The sequence below is a fragment of the Ciona robusta genome, chromosome 11 (genome assembly GCF_009617815.1).
Source record: "Ciona robusta chromosome 11, ASM961781v2".
Taxonomy (NCBI): domain Eukaryota; kingdom Metazoa; phylum Chordata; class Ascidiacea; order Phlebobranchia; family Cionidae; genus Ciona; species Ciona robusta.
In genome coordinates, this window is record NC_143245.1 from 4,814,799 (window position 1) to 4,837,070 (window position 22,272).

General features: G+C 35.7%; 2 protein-coding genes and 1 long non-coding RNA gene across 4 annotated transcripts; 1 reads left to right on the forward strand and 2 right to left on the reverse strand.

The window, feature by feature from the left end:
• Positions 1-42: 42 nt before the first annotated feature.
• Positions 43-14,855, reverse strand: LOC149728607 (uncharacterized). The gene is made up of 4 exons (XR_016386064.1): positions 14,668-14,855; positions 12,680-12,852; positions 825-952; positions 43-147 (listed from the first exon to the last, which is right to left on the reverse strand). It is a non-coding gene; the product is annotated as an uncharacterized LOC149728607 (long non-coding RNA).
• On the forward strand, positions 4,863-16,347 carry LOC149728608 (guanine nucleotide-binding protein G(q) subunit alpha-like). Its single transcript, XM_089888981.1, has 6 exons — positions 4,863-5,123; positions 9,874-9,991; positions 10,233-10,377; positions 11,011-11,104; positions 12,691-12,860; positions 15,212-16,347. Exons 1-6 carry the CDS (start codon positions 4,932-4,934, stop codon positions 15,867-15,869), a joined length of 1,377 nt encoding a protein of 458 aa, XP_089745107.1. The 5' UTR covers positions 4,863-4,931; the 3' UTR covers positions 15,870-16,347.
• A 590-nt stretch (positions 16,348-16,937) lies between these two features.
• On the reverse strand, positions 16,938-22,047 carry LOC149728609 (prostaglandin reductase 1-like). 2 transcript variants are annotated; one of them, XM_089888993.1, is made up of 9 exons: positions 21,825-22,047; positions 20,496-20,541; positions 20,386-20,436; positions 19,738-19,896; positions 19,147-19,264; positions 18,702-18,857; positions 18,360-18,465; positions 18,164-18,282; positions 16,938-17,586 (listed from the first exon to the last, which is right to left on the reverse strand). In XM_089888993.1, exons 1-9 carry the CDS (start codon positions 21,931-21,933, stop codon positions 17,476-17,478), a joined length of 975 nt encoding a protein of 324 aa, XP_089745119.1. In that variant the 5' UTR covers positions 21,934-22,047; the 3' UTR covers positions 16,938-17,475. The 2 variants fall into 2 exon arrangements, with proteins under 2 accessions (XP_089745119.1, XP_089745120.1); XM_089888994.1 differs by lacking the exon at positions 21,825-22,047 and adding an exon at positions 20,873-21,306.
• Between the last annotated feature and the right edge of the window lie 225 nt (positions 22,048-22,272).

Here is a 22,272-nt window from a genome sequence, read left to right on the forward strand (position 1 = left end):
TCTTTGCCCACCCTACTATATATATGAAATTTTCTAAAAAAACACTCACTTACAGGATTTGCTTGTATATTTTGGTTGGTACTTTATCAACTTATCTGTCCAACTAACAACACATGAATTTCATCCAATATTAGGTTTTCGTAGAATCTACATTAATTAAAAAATACAAATAACAAATGAGATTTTATAAATTGTTACCTAACTGTTTGTTAGGTAAAGGATAATAACAACTATATAGTTATATAGTATAGGGTGGGGAAAGATGGAACACCTTTTAGCACATAAAATACAAATATCCTGACCGTTTTTAAACAATATAATTCGTTAGATGTTCTTTGTTTACTTCTTAATGAGACAAGAAAATAGAAAAAAAAGTGTTCTATCTCCCCCCATCTTACTATATATTGTATATTTGGCGACGGTTGCATGGGACATTAAGTGTAGAAGCCATGTTCTAAGATTGAGCATTTTTATCACATAATATCCCAATACCCTGAACGTGTTTGAAACAATTAACAATGGTTTATGGGAGTCGTGAGGATACGGTTTTATAATTCTGTGAATGTTCTTTGTTACCACCAAATTGGACGAAAAAATAGAATAAACAAGTGTTTCATCTCCCCCCACCCTATTATATATATGTATTCACAGGCGTGTTGTAACGACTGTTGTTTAAATGCTACATCCTATACTTAAGTTTTTTGTATATACTATTATTGTAGTAATAAAAAATAACGTTATGCTGAGGCATACTTGTAAGAAACGGTTTAGATGACGCATTTTCTACAATCTTTTAAAGCAAGTATATAAAAATCTAAATATACCTGTCTAATAACCACCAGAATAGAAATAGACCATTTACGCGACAGTGGTCCCAAAGCAGTAAACATTCGGCGTACTTGGACCATCAGTCAGGCATGTACTCAAAGGTCAAAATTGGAAGGCATTGCTTCTGCGAACAATCAAAGCATTTAGAGTTATGTTGGTTTTAGGAACTCACGTACGCAGTGGCTTAACCAGCAGCCTGCTGTAACAATTTACGACTTCATAGATTTAAATGCTGAATCACGGTCGTAAGAAAGAGTGATTGCTCGGTAACACACAATTATGCTTGTACAATTACCAATTATAAGTTATTTTCGTTCAACCGTGAAAGTCTATTTAAAAGGTGAGACTCCAGCAGAAAAGTTGTAATACACAGTAAGCTGACTTGCTACTTTGTAGTTTCTGACATTACAATTGTGGTCAATATTACGTAGTTTGTCGTGTGCTTGTGGGTGAAGCAAAGTATGTTAAAGCTACTGCGTGTGTTTAATTAACATGCACTTTGTACTACGGCGCTGCTAATCCTTCAACGAAAACACATCCCGTGCTTTCCAATACACGATCAAGTCACAAACTCAATAATATACTGGGATTATATGTCTGATTTATTCATTTATTGCGTGATGTATTCTTGTGAATTCGAATCAATCAATACTATTTTGATGTTCGATTTATATTTGCTTAATTTTGCTGCGGTTTCCCCTTGGTAATGAATTTTATATACAAAAGGGTTTTTAACTTGTAAAAGGTATACAAATGAAATCGTACTAGAAGTAATGTGAAATGTTTATTGCGCAATTAACACACTAGCAAGGTCTATTGTGCTGAGTGCTGTCAAGTCGAAACTGAGCAAAGGTACTATGTGCAGTCCGTCACGTATACAATTTATCACGATTAAGTTTGCTTTCTATTTTATCTTACAGTGGGTTTGTTCGGTGGCCGACTTGACCGCTACGCAAACTGTTATGGCGGATCCCAGACATACGGATGGAACTTTGGACGCCGGTTGTATTGAGTGACGAAACATGATATACAATCATACTCCTGGCTGTTAACCATTCGTTAGTTTCGCAAGCCAAAGTCATTTTATGTATAGGTGGAGATATGAACCCCAAGGGCCCTGCCAATACTATGTACTTTTATACAACGCTGTCCATGTTATTAATTTGGATTAACATTTAAATGTAAACGGATTATTGTAAACCTTTTCATTAAGGTCAAATGTGTTTTTTAACAATCTTTTTTTGAATTATATCATCTGCTATAAGCTTTTACTCAGGTTGAGTTTGTTAATTTAACCCTTAATTCAATTTAAGTCATCGTCGTCTTTCTAAAAAATCCTAAAATTTAAGCTATGGTCCCTCTTAAGGAAGAGCTTAAAAGCGTCGTCTAGCGGCGTAAAACCTTACACTAATTATTTTTGCAACGCTGTCCGTAAATACAATTGACTATTTGACATAAACTGGCTACCTTCCTTATGTGTTTTAATCAGTAAGAATCTCTGAAAACAAAGATTAACAAACTTGTACCAATTCTTCTTAGAAACACTACCTGTTAATTTCTTGAAAAAAGAAAGTGTGCGCAAATGACATTTGCGAGTTAAGTGAAGTTGTTCGTCGATTTGCTGCTGAACGTGTGGTTTTAAAAAAACTCAGCATGAGGTAACTGGTTGTGACTATGTGGATGTCGCATTTCTTACTCATTTCCACAGTGGCTGACGCAAAGTTTTGGGCGATGACAATGCAATTGTACTGTACCAAAAGCAGCAAAACTGGAACGGCATTCAGAACGTCAGGTTGAAACAGGACTACGCGGCGCCTGGATGCTCTACGCTAGATTCAGGAAGTTATTTGCATTACGTCAGGAGCCAGCGCTTCGCTGTAATGTGCTCAACAGTATCGGCAGTACAGCTTACGATATGGTGTCGTTTCGGTTGAATTACAATCGTTTGATAATACAATATAAGTTAGTGTTACTTGGAAGATAAGAAAATACTGCGAAACCCGATTACAGTAGCCAGGTATTACGAGCTGTTAAGATTTACGCATGACTGGTATTGTTAATGGAAGAAGCAGAATCTTGATAGTAGACCAACTGTTGTGTGACCAGACAAATTAGCTGTGTTGTGTACAAAAGTATATGCAGCCTTTTAGGCAAACGTTTACTTATTCGCCTATGCTTGTAGTAGAGCAGGTTTAAAACATCTAATGACGTGGTAGACTTCCCACACATTACCTATGTGTTTTGCTACACGTACATTGGATATTTAAACCCAACTGCCTACTTGACAACTCTGCAAAATTTTAAATGACGTATATATGCTACAAAGTGCAAAACAAGTACACGTTTGTGATGGCATAAATAAGTGTACCAGTGTATTTATTTTACTGTTTACGGCTGTAGCGGATGTATATTGCTTTGGGTTTAGTGCAGCAAGGGTAGAGTTACAATTTAAAGCGCAAAACAACGTATCAGATACTTAGGTTTCGATTGAATGCTTAGTTTCGGTTCTTATAGATATCTATATTTAGTTAGTCAGGTATTGCTGCAGCGTGGAAAAGATCCTGGTTTAACAATAGTTAACGGTGGTATTAAAATACTTTCTTTATCAGTAATAAAGCAAACAAAACTAAACTTCAGAAACTTGCGACCGGTAGCTATTTCGTCTCAAAAGTAGCCTGTACGCACCCACCAAATAGCTTGCAAAATAAAAAGCGGCGTGACCACATTGTAAGTGGTACAACGCGGTTTAGTCTGAAGCAGTAACAAAAACAAGTAGGTTCTGTTGTTGTGTACAGTACGCGGCTCAGCAGCCGGGTAAGGGGATAGGGAAATCAAATATGAATTACTTTTCCTTCCCTTTGATGGCTGTTCTGTACTGCCGTGATATTATCTTATATAAACTGCCACGCGACCATTAGCAGCAAGGCCGCAAAGCTGTGAAAGTGTCTCGTGAATAGGTCACCCTTTTTTTTCGAGTTGAAAGACCGGCCAAGCAGCTGGTAAAAAATACGGGAGAAAAACTCTGTTGCAAACGACCGGGTAATTTTGCAAACTAATTAAGCGCCCCGTTGGTTATTAGGCTGTGAATACAAAACGGTCGATTTGGCATTCGATAAAGCCTGCCACTGCTGGATTGATTGCCCATAGTTCGATTTTTTGTAACGCACCAGTAGGTTTGCTCACAGCTCAGCACTACAGGTGAATATCCAGTGATTGTCGTTTTTCTCTTGGGACAGCAACCGCATGAAATTGTACACAACGTTTCAATTCAGTTTGGAATGTGCCAGCAAGGAAGTGGAAGCGAGATTAAGAGAGGGGCATTTGAGCAGTTTCGATAAATTAGTGAGTCACTACAAGAGGTTATGAAATATTCAAGCGATGACGAATGTCACTCAGATTGGCGACGCTTGAAAAAAGGCCCGTGATGTTACTAAGTCTACATCTGCTGTGACAGAAATGAGTAATGGTCTGTTAGTTGATAAGCTTAAGCGCAGTAGATACGACACTAGACTGACAGTAAGTTTATAGTAAAATAAGTTACGCAGATTTGTGAGGATTTGTGTTAATTTATTAACAAGTGGTTTGTCTTAAAATTGTATGTTATAAATGTAGGGCTTATACGGGTTTCTAGTAATTACTGTTGTAAAAATCGCAGTGGATTTTGTTTAAATTGGCGATAAGGAAACCAGGGACTTTTCGAAGTGAATGAACTCAATAAAGTAAAAAAACAGAAATAAGTGAACGCGAGAATTTGACAGTTGTATATTTTGATAACGAATGCCTGAAATAAAATTCTGTGGATTGATCCCAAAATTGGCGGTGACCACAACTCAGCGTGGCAATCACCAGCAATCCACATTATAATTTAGCCACGGGCACGACGCTGTTGTTATCGCCTATACGTTTTATTATACAGCTTTGCTGGAACTTAATTCCATTAAAGTGTAGCTTAATGCACATTTGCAGTGAGGAAATGATTTTTTTATTGTCTGTGAAAATATTTCGAGCGATAAAGATCGCAATGAGTTGGCACTACGATTTTAAAATCGCTTAACGCATTTCATGTTTTAGATAAAGAAAGTTAGCATTTACTGAAATTATAGATGCGGAATTCGAAGCCGAGCCTAATGTCGAGTTTATCGGCTTGCTTTTCCGGTTCCGAGTCTTCCGAGTCCAAGTCAATAAGCAGAGAAATAGAGCAGCGACTTAAAGAGGCGAAACGTGAAGCAAAAACTCAAGTAAAACTATTGGTGCTCGGGGCTGCTGAGAGCGGAAAGTCCACTTTTATAAAACAGGTAAATATTTTGAACTTAATCGCTTATTTTTATTCAAACTTTATAGCCAGCCGTGTCATTGCGGGTTAAAGTTCAAAGAGCCAAGAAAACTATGCCCTAATCGGCTTACAATTTCGGTGTGGGCTTCGTATATAGCATACGTGACATATTTTTGGCATGTTAGCATTATTTGCAATATTTTTTACGTTATTACATTGCAGAGTTTTTTAAACAAAGTATATGTATAAACTATTTAAAGCCCCATTGCGGTATATATATGCAAAAACATCATATCAGGTATATATATCCAAAGACTAAATTACCAATTAGCAAAAATATAGTAAGGTGGGGAAGATGGGACACTTTTCATACTGTTTTCTCGTCCATAGTAAACAATGAACATTCAAAGAATAATAAAACCGTATCGTCATGATTCAACTAGACTATGATTAATTATTTAAAACACGATCGGGATTCAGAATACTTAGATATTGTGTGCTGAAGGTGTCCCATCTTACCCCATAACACTCCATATTAAATTTGGGGTTCCAAACTTATAAACGTGTACTGTCATTTACGTGCGTAACACTGCTTATAAAGCACCTTGTTAAAAACGACCTGGCATTTTATAGTTTATTCGAAGTAGTGGTGCGGTTTATTTTAGACTGTAGTCATAAATTTAAATTTACCCTTAAGAGCAACATGTCGTTTTGCATTTTGTATTACGTTACATAGGAACCTGACACTTAAATTATTAACGTCATTGCCAGCAGCAAAACATATGCACAATGTGTCCAGATTAAAGCGACACTTTTGGGGGTTCAATTGTGTTTAACTTATATATATATAGTAGGGTAGGGAAAATGGTACACCTTTAGACATAATATTCGAATATCCTGATTGTAAATTAAACCTTTAACAACGGTCTATGAAAGTCGTGCGAATACGGTTTTATATTTTTTTGAATTTTCTTTGTTTACTACCAAATAGAACGAGAAAACAGTATGAAAAGGTCTCGCATCTTCCCATATCCTACTACATTACCGATTGTGAATTGTTACTCACACCTCAACACGATTTAACCCGTTGTTTAAGGTTTAAAATTGCAAACGTGATTTTCTGCACTAACTGTTGGTGTATTAGGTTACCCTGTGTCTTTTAAACACATGCAGTGAAACAGGAGCTAAAAAGTAACTCTTGTTGGAATTGTAGGTTTTATTCGGGATATATATATATATATATATATATATATATATATAGTAGGGTGAGACGTGAGAGAAAATTTTCTCGTCACATTTGGTAGTAAACAAAGAAAATTCAAATAGTTATAAAACCGTATCACTACGACTCCCATAGACCGTTGTTATTTGTTTAAAACGCGATCAGGATATGTGGATATTCTGTGCTGAAGGTCTCCCACCTTCCCACCCTATACTATATTTCCGAAAACTGTATGCTATATTATAGTTACCGATAATTTGTTTGTGGGTTATACTCCGTCAAAGCCCTGTCTGCTTTGTAATTGTAGTCCATGAAAGAAAGGGCTTTATGGCACACCTGAGCCTTATTGTGCGGACTTGTTTATCTGCATCAGAAACGTACATTTAAGGGATTGAAGTGGAACGTAAATTAAAATTAGAACAAAAATTATACCCTCGAACGGCACAACGTCACTAACTTTATTTTAGATTAACGTCCAGTAAATTACAACGTAACGCGCTAACTCTATTTTAGATTAACGTCCAGTAAATTACAACGTAACGCGATAATGTGACGTTTTAATGATAGATCTATTTTTAAGTACGCAAATCTCGTGGTCATATGCGTTTACGACAATATATGCGTACGCTACGTATTTGTAATTTTAGAATTCGTATTACGCAATTCGTTAACATCCATTTCCCTTTCTAGTTATAATGTCATCGTCTTGTTGCGATCTAATACCCGGGAAATTCTAATGAATTTAGTTGCCTTGTACGTGAAGTGACGTACTTGTGGTTATTACGCAATAATGCTCATTAATTAGGTCACAAGACCATATGCAATCAAAAGGAAATGAATGCATAGTGGAGTGGGGAAAGATATGACTCCTTTTCGTTTTATTTTCTCGTCCAATTTAGTAATAAAAAAATTCAATCAATTATAAAACTGTATTCTCACGATTCCCATAGACCGTTGGTAATAGTTTAAAACACGATCATAATATTTGGATTTTATGTGCAAAAGGTGTTCCATCTTTCCCCGCCCTGCTTAATAACAAAGATTCACAAATATCAATTTCGTTTTAATGTATGCACTTGAATGTTTTTAGTTAAAATTTAAATTTAGAATATGACCACCTTGCTTTTAATACTATTTTAGCGTTTTCGTATAGGTTGTTTTTTTTTACAACGAATGAGCAGCAGTTCAAAGATAAAATTGGAAATTTCGGTCTTTAAATTTACGATTTCGGTTTTTAAAATATAGTAACGTTGAAAATTCATGTTCTGAACAGATCGAAAACACTAGTACAGTTTCAAAACTTTAGTTTCGATTTTCACATCCGTTTTTATCTGTGGTTGCAGTTTACTACATGATGCATTAAATTGCCCAATGAACCCAGGCATAGCCATTAAACGTTGTTTAAATCGAGCGGTGACTACATACAGCATTACGGAAGTGAGTATTTAGGCGTTAGCTCGACCACATCAATATACCGTCCGTGTTATAGACCTGCAAAACAACTTTTCACGCGAAATCCCTTTTGTGTGTTTATAAGAGCACACGAGTGTAATTCACCACACACAGCAATTAAGTATTTACACTCTTTTCGCATTTGTAGAATTTGTGTTTTCGCTAAATATATACCAAGCGTGACTTTGTTAAAAGTCTTCCAAACTGCCTAAAACGCTAAGAGTGTTTTACGGCGATTGCAACTAGAGCATTTTAAAAAATATTCCAATATAGGAGCAAAAAATAGGGAAGAGAGCACTGCCCCGTTAAAACACGGAAAAATAATTGTATTAAGAATCGTGCATTTGTATAATGCATAAGACGGAGAAACATTATATGCCATGTTATAGTTGTAATACATTACCACACACATAAATTGCGTTGTTGTACGTTTCAACGTTTGAATACACCGGCTTTTACAGGATAATTCAAAGTGAATTGCCGAATGATAAAGTTTTTGTTTCGGGTAAAATTATTTATTTTATGCTACGATCGCGTGCAATTATTCAATTAACAACGGTGTATTGAAGTCGTGACGATACGGCTTTATAATACTTTGTTTATTCTCTGTTTTCTACCAAATATGACGAGAAAATAGAGTGGAAATGTGTCCTATCTTCCTCAACCCCACTAAAATATACAACTTTAAGCTTATGTTAGCAAAAGCGCATGTGTAGGGCTAATATGACTGTATTCTGAGTTCCAACCAAGTCCTGCAACACATGAGCATTAGTCATCTTTTCCACGAACGAGTTTCGATTCTTGAAACTTTACTTACAATAAACGAAGGACAAAAGAATTCGTAAAATAAATTTCAAACTTCAATGTGTGAAGTAAAGTCCTATAAAGTAACAAATGAAGAATATTGACAGAACTATATTATCGTATCCTGAAGACTTTAAAATGAATACGTTTTTTAAATTTTTTAAATGTTTGGATACATTTTTTAAATTTTTTTAAATGTTTCATGTTTACTACCCTATACTGTACGTATATGCCAAAAGACTACCATAGGCCGCTGTTAATTGTTTAAAATACGTTCAGGGTATTTGGATACTATGTGGTAAAGGTGTCCCATCTTACCCCACCCTACTATATTACGTTCACCGATTTGGTCAGATTTGTCTGCAAGCAATCCACGGCGAGTGTATGTAATAAATAATAATAACATGACCTTATGTAGCGGCCATTGCCTTTGTTGGCGTACCCGGTAATAGTAATTCGATACTGTTTTGACATTTTTGCTTCTATGTTTAAATTCTCGTTGACCTGGTTGTAAAATATCACTGGCGGAGTTGTATTTTTGGACTTAGGAAATAACGCGCTTTGCGTAGAAAACGAGAAAGTGAAAAAATAACAGAAAAGTTGGTACCAGCTGCATGGCAATATGTGCAGTTGAATATTTTTTATGACTCAAAAAACGTTCGACAGATTTTACTTGCAATTTTAACCTTTGCGGGAAATCCCGATGCGAATAAGTTTTTTATTATAGCTATTTAACTCAACTGATGCTAAAGTAATTGCAACAGCTTATAACACTATGTTGGCCCGAATAGCGATTTTTTCAAGAACCTGTACGGACATCAGGTCGTTTTAAAATGGTCATGTTTTGGGGCGAGTCTGTGCCACCAAAACATGATTTTTTGTAATCCAACACTAAAAATATTTCCAAAAGCTTTTGCCGTTAAATCCGGTTTATATTGAATACTGCTGATGCAGGGGGGGATGTACAGCTGTAAACACCAAGTTAAGTCCTTTTTAAGGAGTTTTATGATTGCCAATTTATAGAATTAAAAAATTTAATACATTTTTTTTTGAAACGATGAAAGAAATTTATAGTTAACTAACATGTGACGTTTTAAAATTACCTGATGTGATTGTGAAAAACAAATTACGCAACAAAAATCCACGCGAATGAACAAAAATAACATTTCCCGGAACTATAAGCTTTGAAAGTCATTTTTACTTTCATGTAGACGCAATTTAAAAAAGAACAACGTGGAAAAATACGTAACACCGTACAGTTTCTCACGGTAATGTTGTTGTTGTTTGTTGGTAGATGCGGATTATACATGGGACTGGATACTCCCACGAAGAACTGGCAGGGCATATCCCCCTGATTTACCAGAACATTAACTTTTCTATCAAGACGCTAGCCACCGCTATGCTAGAATTGGGTAAGAATGTGCTAAAGTACTTATAAAAATAAAACTCAAATTACAGGTCCTGCATCGCCCTGTAGGTACAATATGCTTGCAGTTTTCGGTATCTTTGTGTTAAATCTAAACTAAAACATGTTTCATACAGAAAGGGCAATTTAAGATAACGCATTGTGACAAGACAATGTAGTGACACCTGCTGTGCAGTCTGTACATCAAACAAAAAACTCTGGTTCATAACTGTATGATTTTGTGTTAGGAATTCCTTATGAGCTGGAAGCTAACAAAGATTTCGGTGAAGTAAGCATAGAGTTGCCGAGGGAGTGCGAATCTAGTCTGGACACGACCCGGGTCCTTGGAATAATGCTGTTTTGGAAGGACGAAGGCGTACAGCAATGCTACTTGTAAGTACGTGCGTAATGCGCTACGTTGGTCGGCGGAATATACAAGTGCTTCCCCTTTGTGGCATTGTGGTTAATTGCAGCAGCGTGAGAATATTTTCTGTACATTGCGTGTGGCACAGTTAACTGTTCTTTGCGGCTATAAAGAGCTATATTTTGGGGTATGCCAGACTTTATCTTTATTTACCCAATCCTTTTTTACAGGAATAGACTCAGCTTAACTGTACCGCGCCCATTAATTGCTATACGAATCCAAAACACTTTAGATTTAACTCTGTCGTTACGAACTGTCAAAAACAGATGATCGCAGACAAGATATCATAGATTATATAAATTGACTGTTGAGACAGAATGACTCACATACCAACTTGATATACTAAATACCTAATGTGACTAACGCAGCGTAAACGTGTTGAACACTTATTTTGAACCATGTCTGCTTGGTGTAGCAACCACGTTTTTTTAGCAAATTATTTACTTAGTCTATGTTTTAAACGATAAGCTTGTTTTAACGACTGTCGTCTTGTCGTTTTATTTAGTATTTGTTCTTATGTATTTTTGTTACATTCGTTACCTTGTTTAAAGAGACAAAGACATTTTCTTTTGGAAAAGTTGTTTAAAAATAATGTATTTCAGGCGAAGAAACGAGTTTCATTTGCTGGATTCAGCTGCCTATTATCTCAACAATCTTACGCGGATTTCCAGCGCTTCCTATCTCCCAACACTACAGGTATATGTGTATTACTTTTACTATATAGTAGGGTGGGGGTAGACGAGACACCTTTAATGATACATTATATCCAAATAGCCTGATCGTGTTTTAAACAAATAACAACGGTCTATGGGAGTCGTGAGGATACGGTTTTATAACTCTTTAATTTTTTGCTTACCAAATGGGGCGAGGAAATAGAATGAAAAATTGTCCCATCCCCCCATTTTACTATATTATAATGGACCAACCCTGGCATAAATTCAAGGCCCCCTGGTGTGCGGGTACGACCTTGCTCTTACAGAACTGAAATTATATTTAAAATTTTCTTTTCTATTTGGTTTTAATTAAATGACAAAGAAAAATTTCATCGGTTTACGTTGCGCAACACAGTTACTGTAAATGTAATTTTCCAATTGCTATAATGATACACTATATCTTTGTGTAATTGTTTGTGATTTAGTATAGTAGGGTGGGGGAAGATAGACACTTTTTTATTCTATTTCACGTTTCATCTGGTGGTAAACAAAGATCATGTAACGAATTTTAAAACCGTATCCTCACGACTTTCATAGGCCGTTGTTATCTGTTTAAAACACGATCAGGGTATTCGGATAGTATGTGCTAAAGGTGTATCATCTTTTCACGCCCCACTACATAATTTATTTTTGGTCTTTATGTAAAAAATTATTTCAAAACTGAAAATTTCCCCTTTTAGCTGACTGCTGTAACCGCATATACCACAAGGGTAATTTTAGTTTCATACTCTACTAAATTTTGAACCTTCCGTTCTATCTGTCACCATCTGCCTACTGAGGTGTCAAGTCCCAACGTATCGTATATCGATTCAGATTAGACAGCTCGAATTAAACAGCAACCAAAAGGCATTAAATGCCTTGCTTTTAAAATCCGCGTAATAAGTAATAACTAAATGGAAAATCCGTAAGCTATTTACAGCTTATACTCGTCTCCTATCATGATTAACAAAGCACTTTAACAGGTTTTGATATATCAGTTTAACATATAGTTTTGTACAACAATTTATATCAGTTTAAAATATAGTATGTAGTTTTGTGCAACAATTAATATCAGTTTAAAATATAGTTTTGTGCAACAATTAATATCAGTTTAAAATATAGTTTTGTGCAACAATTAAAGTTTTATGATAAAAAAATTATTTGAAAACTCAAAAAAAAAGAAAAAAATGAAACTACTTTATTTTTCTATATTTTTTGAATATTTAGTAGGCTGAGGTAAAATAGCCCATGTTTTCATTCTCCTTAATTAATCGTCCTATTTTGTAATATATACAAATAAAAAATATATTTACAGAATTATATAAATCGTTTACCCTCACGGAGTCAAAAAGATCTTTGTTAATTGTTTAAATCACGAAAATAAAGTATATTATGCGCTAACGGTATCTACCCTACCCCGACGCACTATGCACTCTAAAGTATAAATCTTAAAATTTCGTAAAAATCCCTTTTACAAAAAAACGTGGCCCATTTTTCACCACGCTATAGTCTATAGTGTAAATGTTAAAGTATTGTAAAAAATCACTTTCTGCAAAAAATACCAATCTAACCATGAAACCTTATATATAGGATGTCCTTCGTTCCCGTCGACCAACGCTCGGCATCACGGAGTATCTTTTCAAGATTGATAAATTCATGTTTGGGATCGTTGATGTCGGAGGACAGAAGTCCGAGAGACGGAAATGGATTCATTGCTTTGAGAACATCACCTCAATTATTTTCCTTGCAGCTCTGAGCGAGTAAGTTGTTATTAATGGTATATATAGTAGGGCGGGTTAAGATGGTCCATTTTCATTCTCTTTATCGTTCCACTTGTAGTAAACAAAGAATACTTTTATTATGTAACTGTACCCTTAATAACAACTCGTTGTTAATGGTTAAAAACACGATCAGGAAATACAGGATTTAGGTGCAAACGATGTCCCATCTTCCCCTACCGTACTGTATATAGATATGCGGGGTCAGATGGAAACCGTCGGCAAATATTATATCATATTTTCTAAAACATGGATACTATTTGTATGAGCTATATATGTGTCTTAAAAAAGGTGTTTACTGATCGTGTTTTAAACAATTAACACTGGTTCATGGAAATTGTTAGGATGCGGTTTATTAATTTTTTGATTGTTCTTTGCTTAATACAAAATGAGACGAGAAAGAGAATGAAGGCGTGTCCCGTCGTACCCCACTTTATACTATATTTACGCCGTATAAGCGGGCTGCGTCTTATTCCTATGTCTGCGAAATTTAAATACAAGTTGCAAAAACTGCAAAATTAAATTAAACTTTCACTCAATTAAACACGCAGCAAGTAGCACTGTAGCGTATATTCTACCCAATAAAGCCTTATATGTGCTGGATCGTTATACAGAAGTCACGTACGCACACTTAATTAGCACTAGGCCCCAACAACAGTAATTTGCAAGCTCAACCAAAGCGATACGGCTTTCATAGTATTGGGGCTATTGTCGTTTGTACTGCTGCAAACGGCAATTGTTTCTGCAGTTATGGTATGGGTGGGGGGAGATGGGACACCTTTTTATTTTATTTTCTCGTCTCAAACGGAATAAAAAGTTCCCGTTTGGAACGAGAAAAATAGAATATAAAAAAAACATAGAGCATTCAAAGATTTATAAAACCATATCCTCACGACTCCCATAGACTGTCGTTAAATGGTTATACCACGATCAGTATATTTAGATATTATGTGCTAATGTTTCCCATTTTTTTCCACCCCAGCTATATATATTGCTTATGTTCTATTCGAAAAAAACGAAAAAATACGATTCCCAAGGCAGCACTCGGCCTTACAGCAATTAATAACGGAAAATTACATTACATATTTATACCTCCGGTAAACACCATGATATAAAACGGTAAATTTGGTATATTCGATTTGCATTGGTTCATGACCCTTTATTGCGGCTTGCGGCGTGTACAGCCCTCCGAACACCTGACAATATTAATCAACGTATGAGCATTAAACACCACTTGCTAGGTCAATACGAACTATTCTACTTGGACTACAGGAAAGTCGAGTCAGTGTTCCCCTAACCGCAACGCCATTGTACTTAAGACTTCCTGTTGAACATAATAGCCTGCCTTGTTCGGTTTAGTCAAATTTGCTACCCACCTAATATCACGTACTATAAGAGCGTGTAGGAAATGGTGATTGCAATATGTTTTGTCTCTGGTTATAAACGTCAGAATACTAAACTTGCAAAACGAATTCTTGCAAGACGCTTTGCAGTTTTTGTAAATGTTGTACCGTGCAAATTGTATAGTAGGGTAGGGGAAGATGAGACACCTTTTTATTCTATTTTCTTGCACAATTTGGTAGTAAACAAAGAACGTTCAAAGAATTATAAAACCACATCCTAACGACTCTTCCTCTTATATAGACTGTTGTTAATTTTTAAAACACAATCAGGAATCACAATATTTGAAAATTATGTGCTAAAGGTGCCCTGTCTTCCCCCATATTACTCTAAATGTTGTACTGTGCAAATTGTATGTACATCATAAGCAAACATAATAACTACTTACGTTTTTCTTGCAATAACGTTCGCTTGCCATATACAGTGTGTTGCATTGTAAAGCGTTTTCGATAGTTTAACTGTGCTATACGGTTTACTGATATCACCCACACAGCCAGTACGTGAACAACAAACTGTTGAGTTAAATCGCGAGTTTGCAGGGTGATAATCAGCGTGTTGCGCAATTGGCAAGCTGCGGGCGCTGTGAACGGCAATCAGAGTTTTTTGCTCGAGGGATACAAAATGAAGTGCGCGCGGCAGCAGCGCCACCATGCGGTGTTATATTTTTAAAACTTGCTTTGCCGATCTTTTTCCAATTTTTGTTGGAAAAAATAACTCCGACATTAATTAAACCTTGAATTGTCATAAACATGCTAGAAAATAAACCTTAAATTTATTTTTAAAAAATTAACGCGTATTAACGTAAACGTAATGCAAAAGTCAATATTTACTGTTACTAATCCGGCCCAGGCTTATATGTAAGTTCTATCGATAGAATCAAATATTCGAATCTTGGTTTAAATACTTATAAATAACGACATTTTTTTGTTTAGGTATGACCAATCAATACCAGAGGAAGAAATTAACCAAGATGCAAGAAATAACATGACGCAACTGAAACAGCCAAGTCTGAACGGGAGAAATAACAACCAACAAAAACAGAGACCTATGGTTCGAACCCAGTCGAGTCAGAACACAGCTCCTGGCAAGAAAAAACTTCAGCGACACTTTTCTTCCCTTCACCACGGCCGTAGTCCTAAAGTAGCGAAAGAATTACCGCCTTTTCCAGTCATTCGACGCGGCTCGGACGAGAATTTGGCTGGCGAAAAGGGTAGTAACGGAAAACTGGAACTAATAAACCGACAGAAAGAAAGTTGCGCGCTTTTTCGAGCTATCGTCAACTGCCAATGGTTCAAGCGGACGTCGGTTATTCTATTCCTTAACAAGACCGACGTGCTGGAAGAAAAGATCCAACATTCCCACATGAATGATTACTTCCCAGAATACGATGGGCCGCGGCACGACGCTACAGCGGCGAAATTCTTTATTTTATCTCAGTATCAACAAAACTTCGGCGAGACAAAGAAATCTAAAAGAACGTTGTATTCCCACTTCACATGCGCCACTGACACTGAGAATATTAAGTTCGTTTTCAAAGCTATTAAGGACATAATCTTACAGACATATTTGGAAACATACAGCCTTATTTAGCGCAGGTGCAACACACAGCTTTCGGGTCTTATAATGGCAACCGCAGCGCAAAGCGGTTTAAGATTTGTTTACCCGCTTCAAGTCACGCGTATTGAGGCTTTCATAAGAGAAATATTGCATCCGGAAAACATTTCTTGAATTTCTAATGATAACATTGCTATTCGTTTTCATTCCAGCTGCTGGCAGTCGAATGTATCCGAGCTCTTTATCACGTGACGGTGGTAACCACGTGACCTATTTTACCTCAAAAGTGAAAGACCGTTGTTTCAGTCGTCTTGTGCTGCCCTTGTGACATTACACAAACTTGTTTCTATGTAAATATACGTGCCAACCTACAAGCGTGGCGTACTTTATATTCAAATGCGGGTCGCTTATTTTACGCGACGACTTTAGTAGTTGTTTATCTTTGTAGTTATATATACTGTTCCCTTTTCGCGTTTGCTACATTCATATGGAAATAAACTTAAGAATTATTTGACTTGGTAGTTTATGTATAAGAACTGATTATATAGTACTATGGGGGAAGATGGGACCCCTTTAGCACATAATATCTAAATATCCTGATCAAGTTTTAAACAATTAACAACGGTCTATGTTAGTTGTGGCAATACGGTTTTATAATTCTTTAAGTGTTATTTGTTTACTACCAAATGGGACGAGAAAATAGAAGGAAAAAGGTGTCCCATCTCCCCCCATCCTACTATACATTAGCATCTACTCAAGTGATGGTTTAAACTTGTTATTATGTCTTTAGTTGCAACTAATGAACGAATGTAACTTATTTATCCTCGCGTGAACGGAAAACGACACGCTTTATAACATGGATGTTCTGCATCATAAACGTCGTGCTCGATTACGAGTTACCACGTATGTAATTTGTGTTTTTTGCATGGCTGACACATTAGATTAGACAATCCATTAGTTACCACTGGGTTGGAGCAATTGGAAGTGTTTTGCCCCAAAACACGTACCCACAATGGTAGCAGCGACGAGTCTTAAATCTATAACCTCTGCGTTAATGGCAGACGCGCTAACTATATTTCGATGACATTTTTTTGTCCAGTAATGTAAACAAAAGTTATTTAGTAGTGTATTTCATTTTCAAGTAACCGTCATTTTAAAACAAGTCAAGTGAAATGGTTCACTAAATAGGTTAGGTACAAACATGATGCTACTAAATGATTACGTTAAAGGTTTTAAATTACATAGCCTACTTTACAAAATGCATGCTGGATATAATGATTAATGTCACCGTGTAAGTTTGTTAGGGAACGTTTATGTGCTAACGATGAATTTCCGCATAATAGTAAAATAGGGTGGTAAGACCGGACACCTTTAGTACATAATATCAAAACATCCGATCCCGTTTTAAACAAATAACAACGATCTATAAAAGTCGTAAAGAAACGGTTTTTATAATTCATTGAATGTTTTTTTTTGTTTACTACTAAACGGAACGCGAAAATTGAATAAAAAGGTGTCCCATCTTACCCCACCCTACTATATATACATACAAGTTAATGGTTTCTGTTGTCAAAAGTGAATACCGGAAGATTAGTGCAAAAAAATTAACATTATGCTTTTCCTACACAACGCACATCATTATTCAAAGTACGACGACAGCTTTGCCGATGTTTTTCCCTCCCAGCATATCAATGAACGAACGGGGAATATTTTCAAAACCAGTAGTGACCGTTTCACGGGTTTTAATTTTGCCCTGAAACACAAAGTTCAGTTGTAGGTATGCCGAGTAAGTTAATATATTAAAGTGAGGCAAGACAACACACTTTTTGAAATCTGATTTTACTTGTTCCAGTTTAATAAAAAAAACTGCTATACAGTAATATTTGACAGTGTTCTCACGGTCCAACAAAGCGCGCGCCAAAGGCGATTACTAAAATTAGGATTTTTTATATTATGTAGTTTATTGTAGTAGGTGGGAGAAGGTGGGACAGCTTTTTAATTTTATTTTTTCGTTCCATTTGGTGGTAAACAAAAAACATTCAAAGAAATTTGATTGTTTAAATTGTTTAAAACACGATCAGGACATTTGGATATTATGTGATAAAGGTGTCCCATCTTTCCCTACCTTTATATTTATAAAACTTTATATTTAATTTCCGAGAGTTATACAAAAACTGATTACGTGGTTGTTTGGTATAAAATCAGGTTATTAACCAAGAGAAGAGTGCAGGGCTTTAATGAATGAGCACGTAGTTAAACTAATCATATCATACAATTTAATTAGGGGGATAGCCTTCTGGGGATATTTTTAATTTTAAAAGCACATATACCTCTGAAACCCACGGAACCATTTCCTTCAAAGCGTCTGAAAACCTATGTTTCAAATGATAGATAAGGAATCCTTTTATGCTTAGTTGTTTAAGGACCACGTCAGGTTGAACCACAGTTGCTGAATTTAACAAATCAAAAATTAAAAAAAAAATGAAACAAATGGAAAATTATTAAGAAATTTATCCTTTTTTTTACCTGTAACTGGTTCTTTGGAGTTGTATGCAGTAATTGCACCGCATACAGCTATTCTTCCGCCCATGTTCATACAACTCATGATATCCGACGATAACTGACCACCAACCTATTAACCGATAGTTATTTAACATGGGTTGTATAGTAAAAAGACCTTTAGTGCGTAATACCCAAAATTCCTAATTAGGTTTTTAAAAATTAAAAGCGCTATATAGGAGTTGTGAGGATACGGTTTTAACTCTTTGAATTTTCGTTGTTTACTACTAAATGGGACGAGAAAATAGAATAAAAAGGTGTCTCATCTTCCCCACCCTACTCTATAATTATTATAACGAGAAAACCCACATTATCAAAGAAACAATCAATTCCATTTGGAGCAAGCTTCTTTAGAACCTCAGTGTAAGACCCACATGTCTTATAATTGAATACTTCGTCAAACCCAATCGACTTTGAAAATTCGATTTTTGCATCGCTACCGCAGCAACCAATTACTTTGCAGCCCTGGTTTGTGAAAAAACAACACAGTTAATGTTATACTCAGATAAAGATCCTTGATTTGCATTAAACCATACGTCGCCAACCGTGATTTTCCCGTCATGCAGGGATGAAGAAATTTACAATTTATATTTATACCTTATTAAGGCTTATAACAGGATTTGGTAGCTTAGGTGACAGACGCTCGTGAAATATATTACAGTCTCACGCAAATCGTTCACGTAACCCTTTTGGCCTTATAATGACCTTTTTAATTATTATTGCCGTAAATATAATCGAGTGGGCGCCTATGTACCTTAATCTTAGCAATTTGTCCCACTATGCTACCAACAGCTCCAGAACAGGCGTTCACCATTACAGTCTCGCCTGGTTTGGGCGAACAAATGTCAAGGAATCCACAATACGCTGAAATTCTACAAATATTTTCATGATTACTATTGATAATTTAACACATATAGTCGGGTGAATTAGGATGGTACTCCACTAGCACATAATATCCAAATATCCTGATCAAGTTTTAAACAATTAACAACGGTCTGTGGAAGTCGTGAGGACACGGATTTATAGTTCTTTGAATGTTCTTTGTTTACTACCAAATATGACTAGAATAAAGATTGAAAAGGTGTCCCATCTTTCCCCACCTTACTATATTACTTTTTACAATTTAACAGTTTTACATATAGCAAAGTGGGATAAGATTGGACACGTTTTCATACTTTTTTCCATTTAATTTGTTAATAAACAAAGAATATTTATAGAATTATGTAACCATAGCCCAGCGACTCTAAAAGAGCGTTGTTAATTGTTTAAAACAAGACCAAGCATATAGAATTTAGGTGTTAACAATATTATCTTATCCGACAGTACTGTATATAATATAACTTACCCTGGCATTCCGAGAGCACCCAGCCATACAGTATCACTGAGATCACCTTCGACTTTATACCATATAATATCATCCGAAATTTTGCATGTTGTGCGCCATCCGCAGTTGCCCATGACTTTACAGCCGACAGGGTACTTGCTGTTTGCGCTCTTGGTAACTCTATAAACACAATCATGAGTTATTAATTTGGTGCCGTGGCAAAGTGGTTAGCGCCTGCCTGTAACCCAGAGGTAATGGGTTCAAGTTCGCCGCTGCTACGATTTTGGACGTTTATGCGTCTTTAGGCAAGACACTGAACGACAATTGCTCCAACCCAGTGGTCATTTATGGGTTGTCCAAATTATCAGCCATACATAATAAAAATCAACAAAACAAAACAAAAAAACATGATTTTTGTAAAATCTTTGTGCACACTTTTATTTCTATAATTTTAGGTTGATTGTGAAATGTAACATTAACTTGTTGCGGAAAAGTGACAGTCTTTATAACACAGCTGTTAAGTTTCAAACACCTTGTGCCTATACATTTTTATTGTCAGCATGTTTTAACGACTGTCATTTTGCGTCTATATAATGTCTTGTTGTTTAACTACTTTTTATTTCTTAAAGAAACCAAAAAAGTTAAATAAAATATTTAAAATTTCCAAACCTTAAAACTTGTAAACCAGGCACTGCAACGCCGGGTGGAATCGGGTATGCCCTGAAAAAAATAGAAATATGTTGTAGGAAACCACAAGCAACATTGAAAACCTGACTTACCTAATAAACGGGTCAACGCTCGTGCAAATCGCTTCGCCAATCACCTCTGTAAAAATAATAATATTAATATTACAGAATTTTGCTTTTTTGGGAACTTTTTAGAGGGAATTTTGTTTGTGTTTTTTTTTTGAGAGGCAAGTTTTAAATTTCAGTCTTCGCCCTAAATGTGTTTATTGCTTACCATAATGTATATTACAATAGGCCATGTGTCTAACTGCATAGATAGCAATTCACCAAATGAAAAACCTTTTACTGGAACAGAACCAGCGTTTCCTGTAAAAGAATATTTTTGTGCCACGCATTTAAACGCCAATAACAATGTATGCTGTGTATCCGTTTTCATTTTATACTGTTTGCAGTCTTTGGGTTTGACTTGCCATACTGGTTAAAGTTGAGTGACACTTTTTCTTTGCTAAATCCCATGTTTTTTTTGCTACAGCGATTTGATGTGCCGCGATTATTTCAGAAACCGTTTCCTCTTTTTTAACTTTGATGGTAGGTATCTTAAGACCACATTTAAGCGTCTCTACCTATCTATATACAATTTTTGAGTTTTCGTTGGTATGCCCTTTTTAACAAGCAAAAAATTAAAAGTACATAATAACTGTAGTTTGATCTTGATGGTATACAAGGTTACATTTTTAAAATGTAGCTTTTATATCATGCTATATACATGTGCCTTGTGGCTTTACATTTTGCCATAATGCCTCACATGGCCTATAACGAATGTGATTATTTGAAATCTTCTTCCACTACAAGTTATAATCAATCAACCAAATCATTAAATGGAACAGATAGCAGTGCCCCAGGCAACTTATTCATTCAGAACAAACATTTTAAACCAGTGACCAGTCGACCACATAAAAAACTCACAATTTTCGGATCAACTGGTTTAAGCCCCTCTCCCAACTTAGTTATATTTGTCTAACAATACATCCATATACATGAATTTTTAATGAAAAAGTAAACAATGTCTAACCTCTGTTTCGTTTAAACCGGCAACCTTTTTAAGCTATAATACCCATTTATTTCATTGATAATATATAAACTGCCGTTAGCAACGCAATCCCATATCTTCTGATCGCGGTTTAGACAATTAACAACACTATATTATAGAGTCAGTTATAAAATATAAAACACAGTAATAAAATTGAGTAAATAATCTGTGTTTTATACCAAATGGATACGGGAAAAAATGTCCCATCCAACACCAGTCTGCTATTTTGCTATATATACTAATTATAGGGTAAAACATTACAATTATATATATCAAAGGCTGTCATCTTATATTGTTTCTACTACCAACTCATTAAGATATGCACAAGTCACCTCCATCTTTTAAAGTTTCATCAATTTCTTCTTCAATTATTTCGAAATCATTCAGTTTTGGCATCCCATCAAACTCCCGAGTTTTTGCCAAATATTTTGAGTGAACCATCTTGCAATTTCAATTTAAGGTGCGGTCTTTACTTAAATTGCAGAAATCTATGCTGATTGTTGAACTATTTCTGAGAACATTTTACGGTTGTTACTATTTCATCAAAACGACTTAAACGTTTAGAAATACTGAAACAAAGTATAGGGCGACTATGTACACCAATAAAAGCCTTACAACAACAACAACAGGTCGGCAATCGACTAAATGTACATTTCTATACATCGCAAAACAAACACGCGTGAACCTACGTAACCCCTTGTGGTATGTTCGCTGTAACGCGGACATCACGAAAACAACAGTCATTTCTTGTTAAACTTTACGCATAGTCTCAGTTGCATT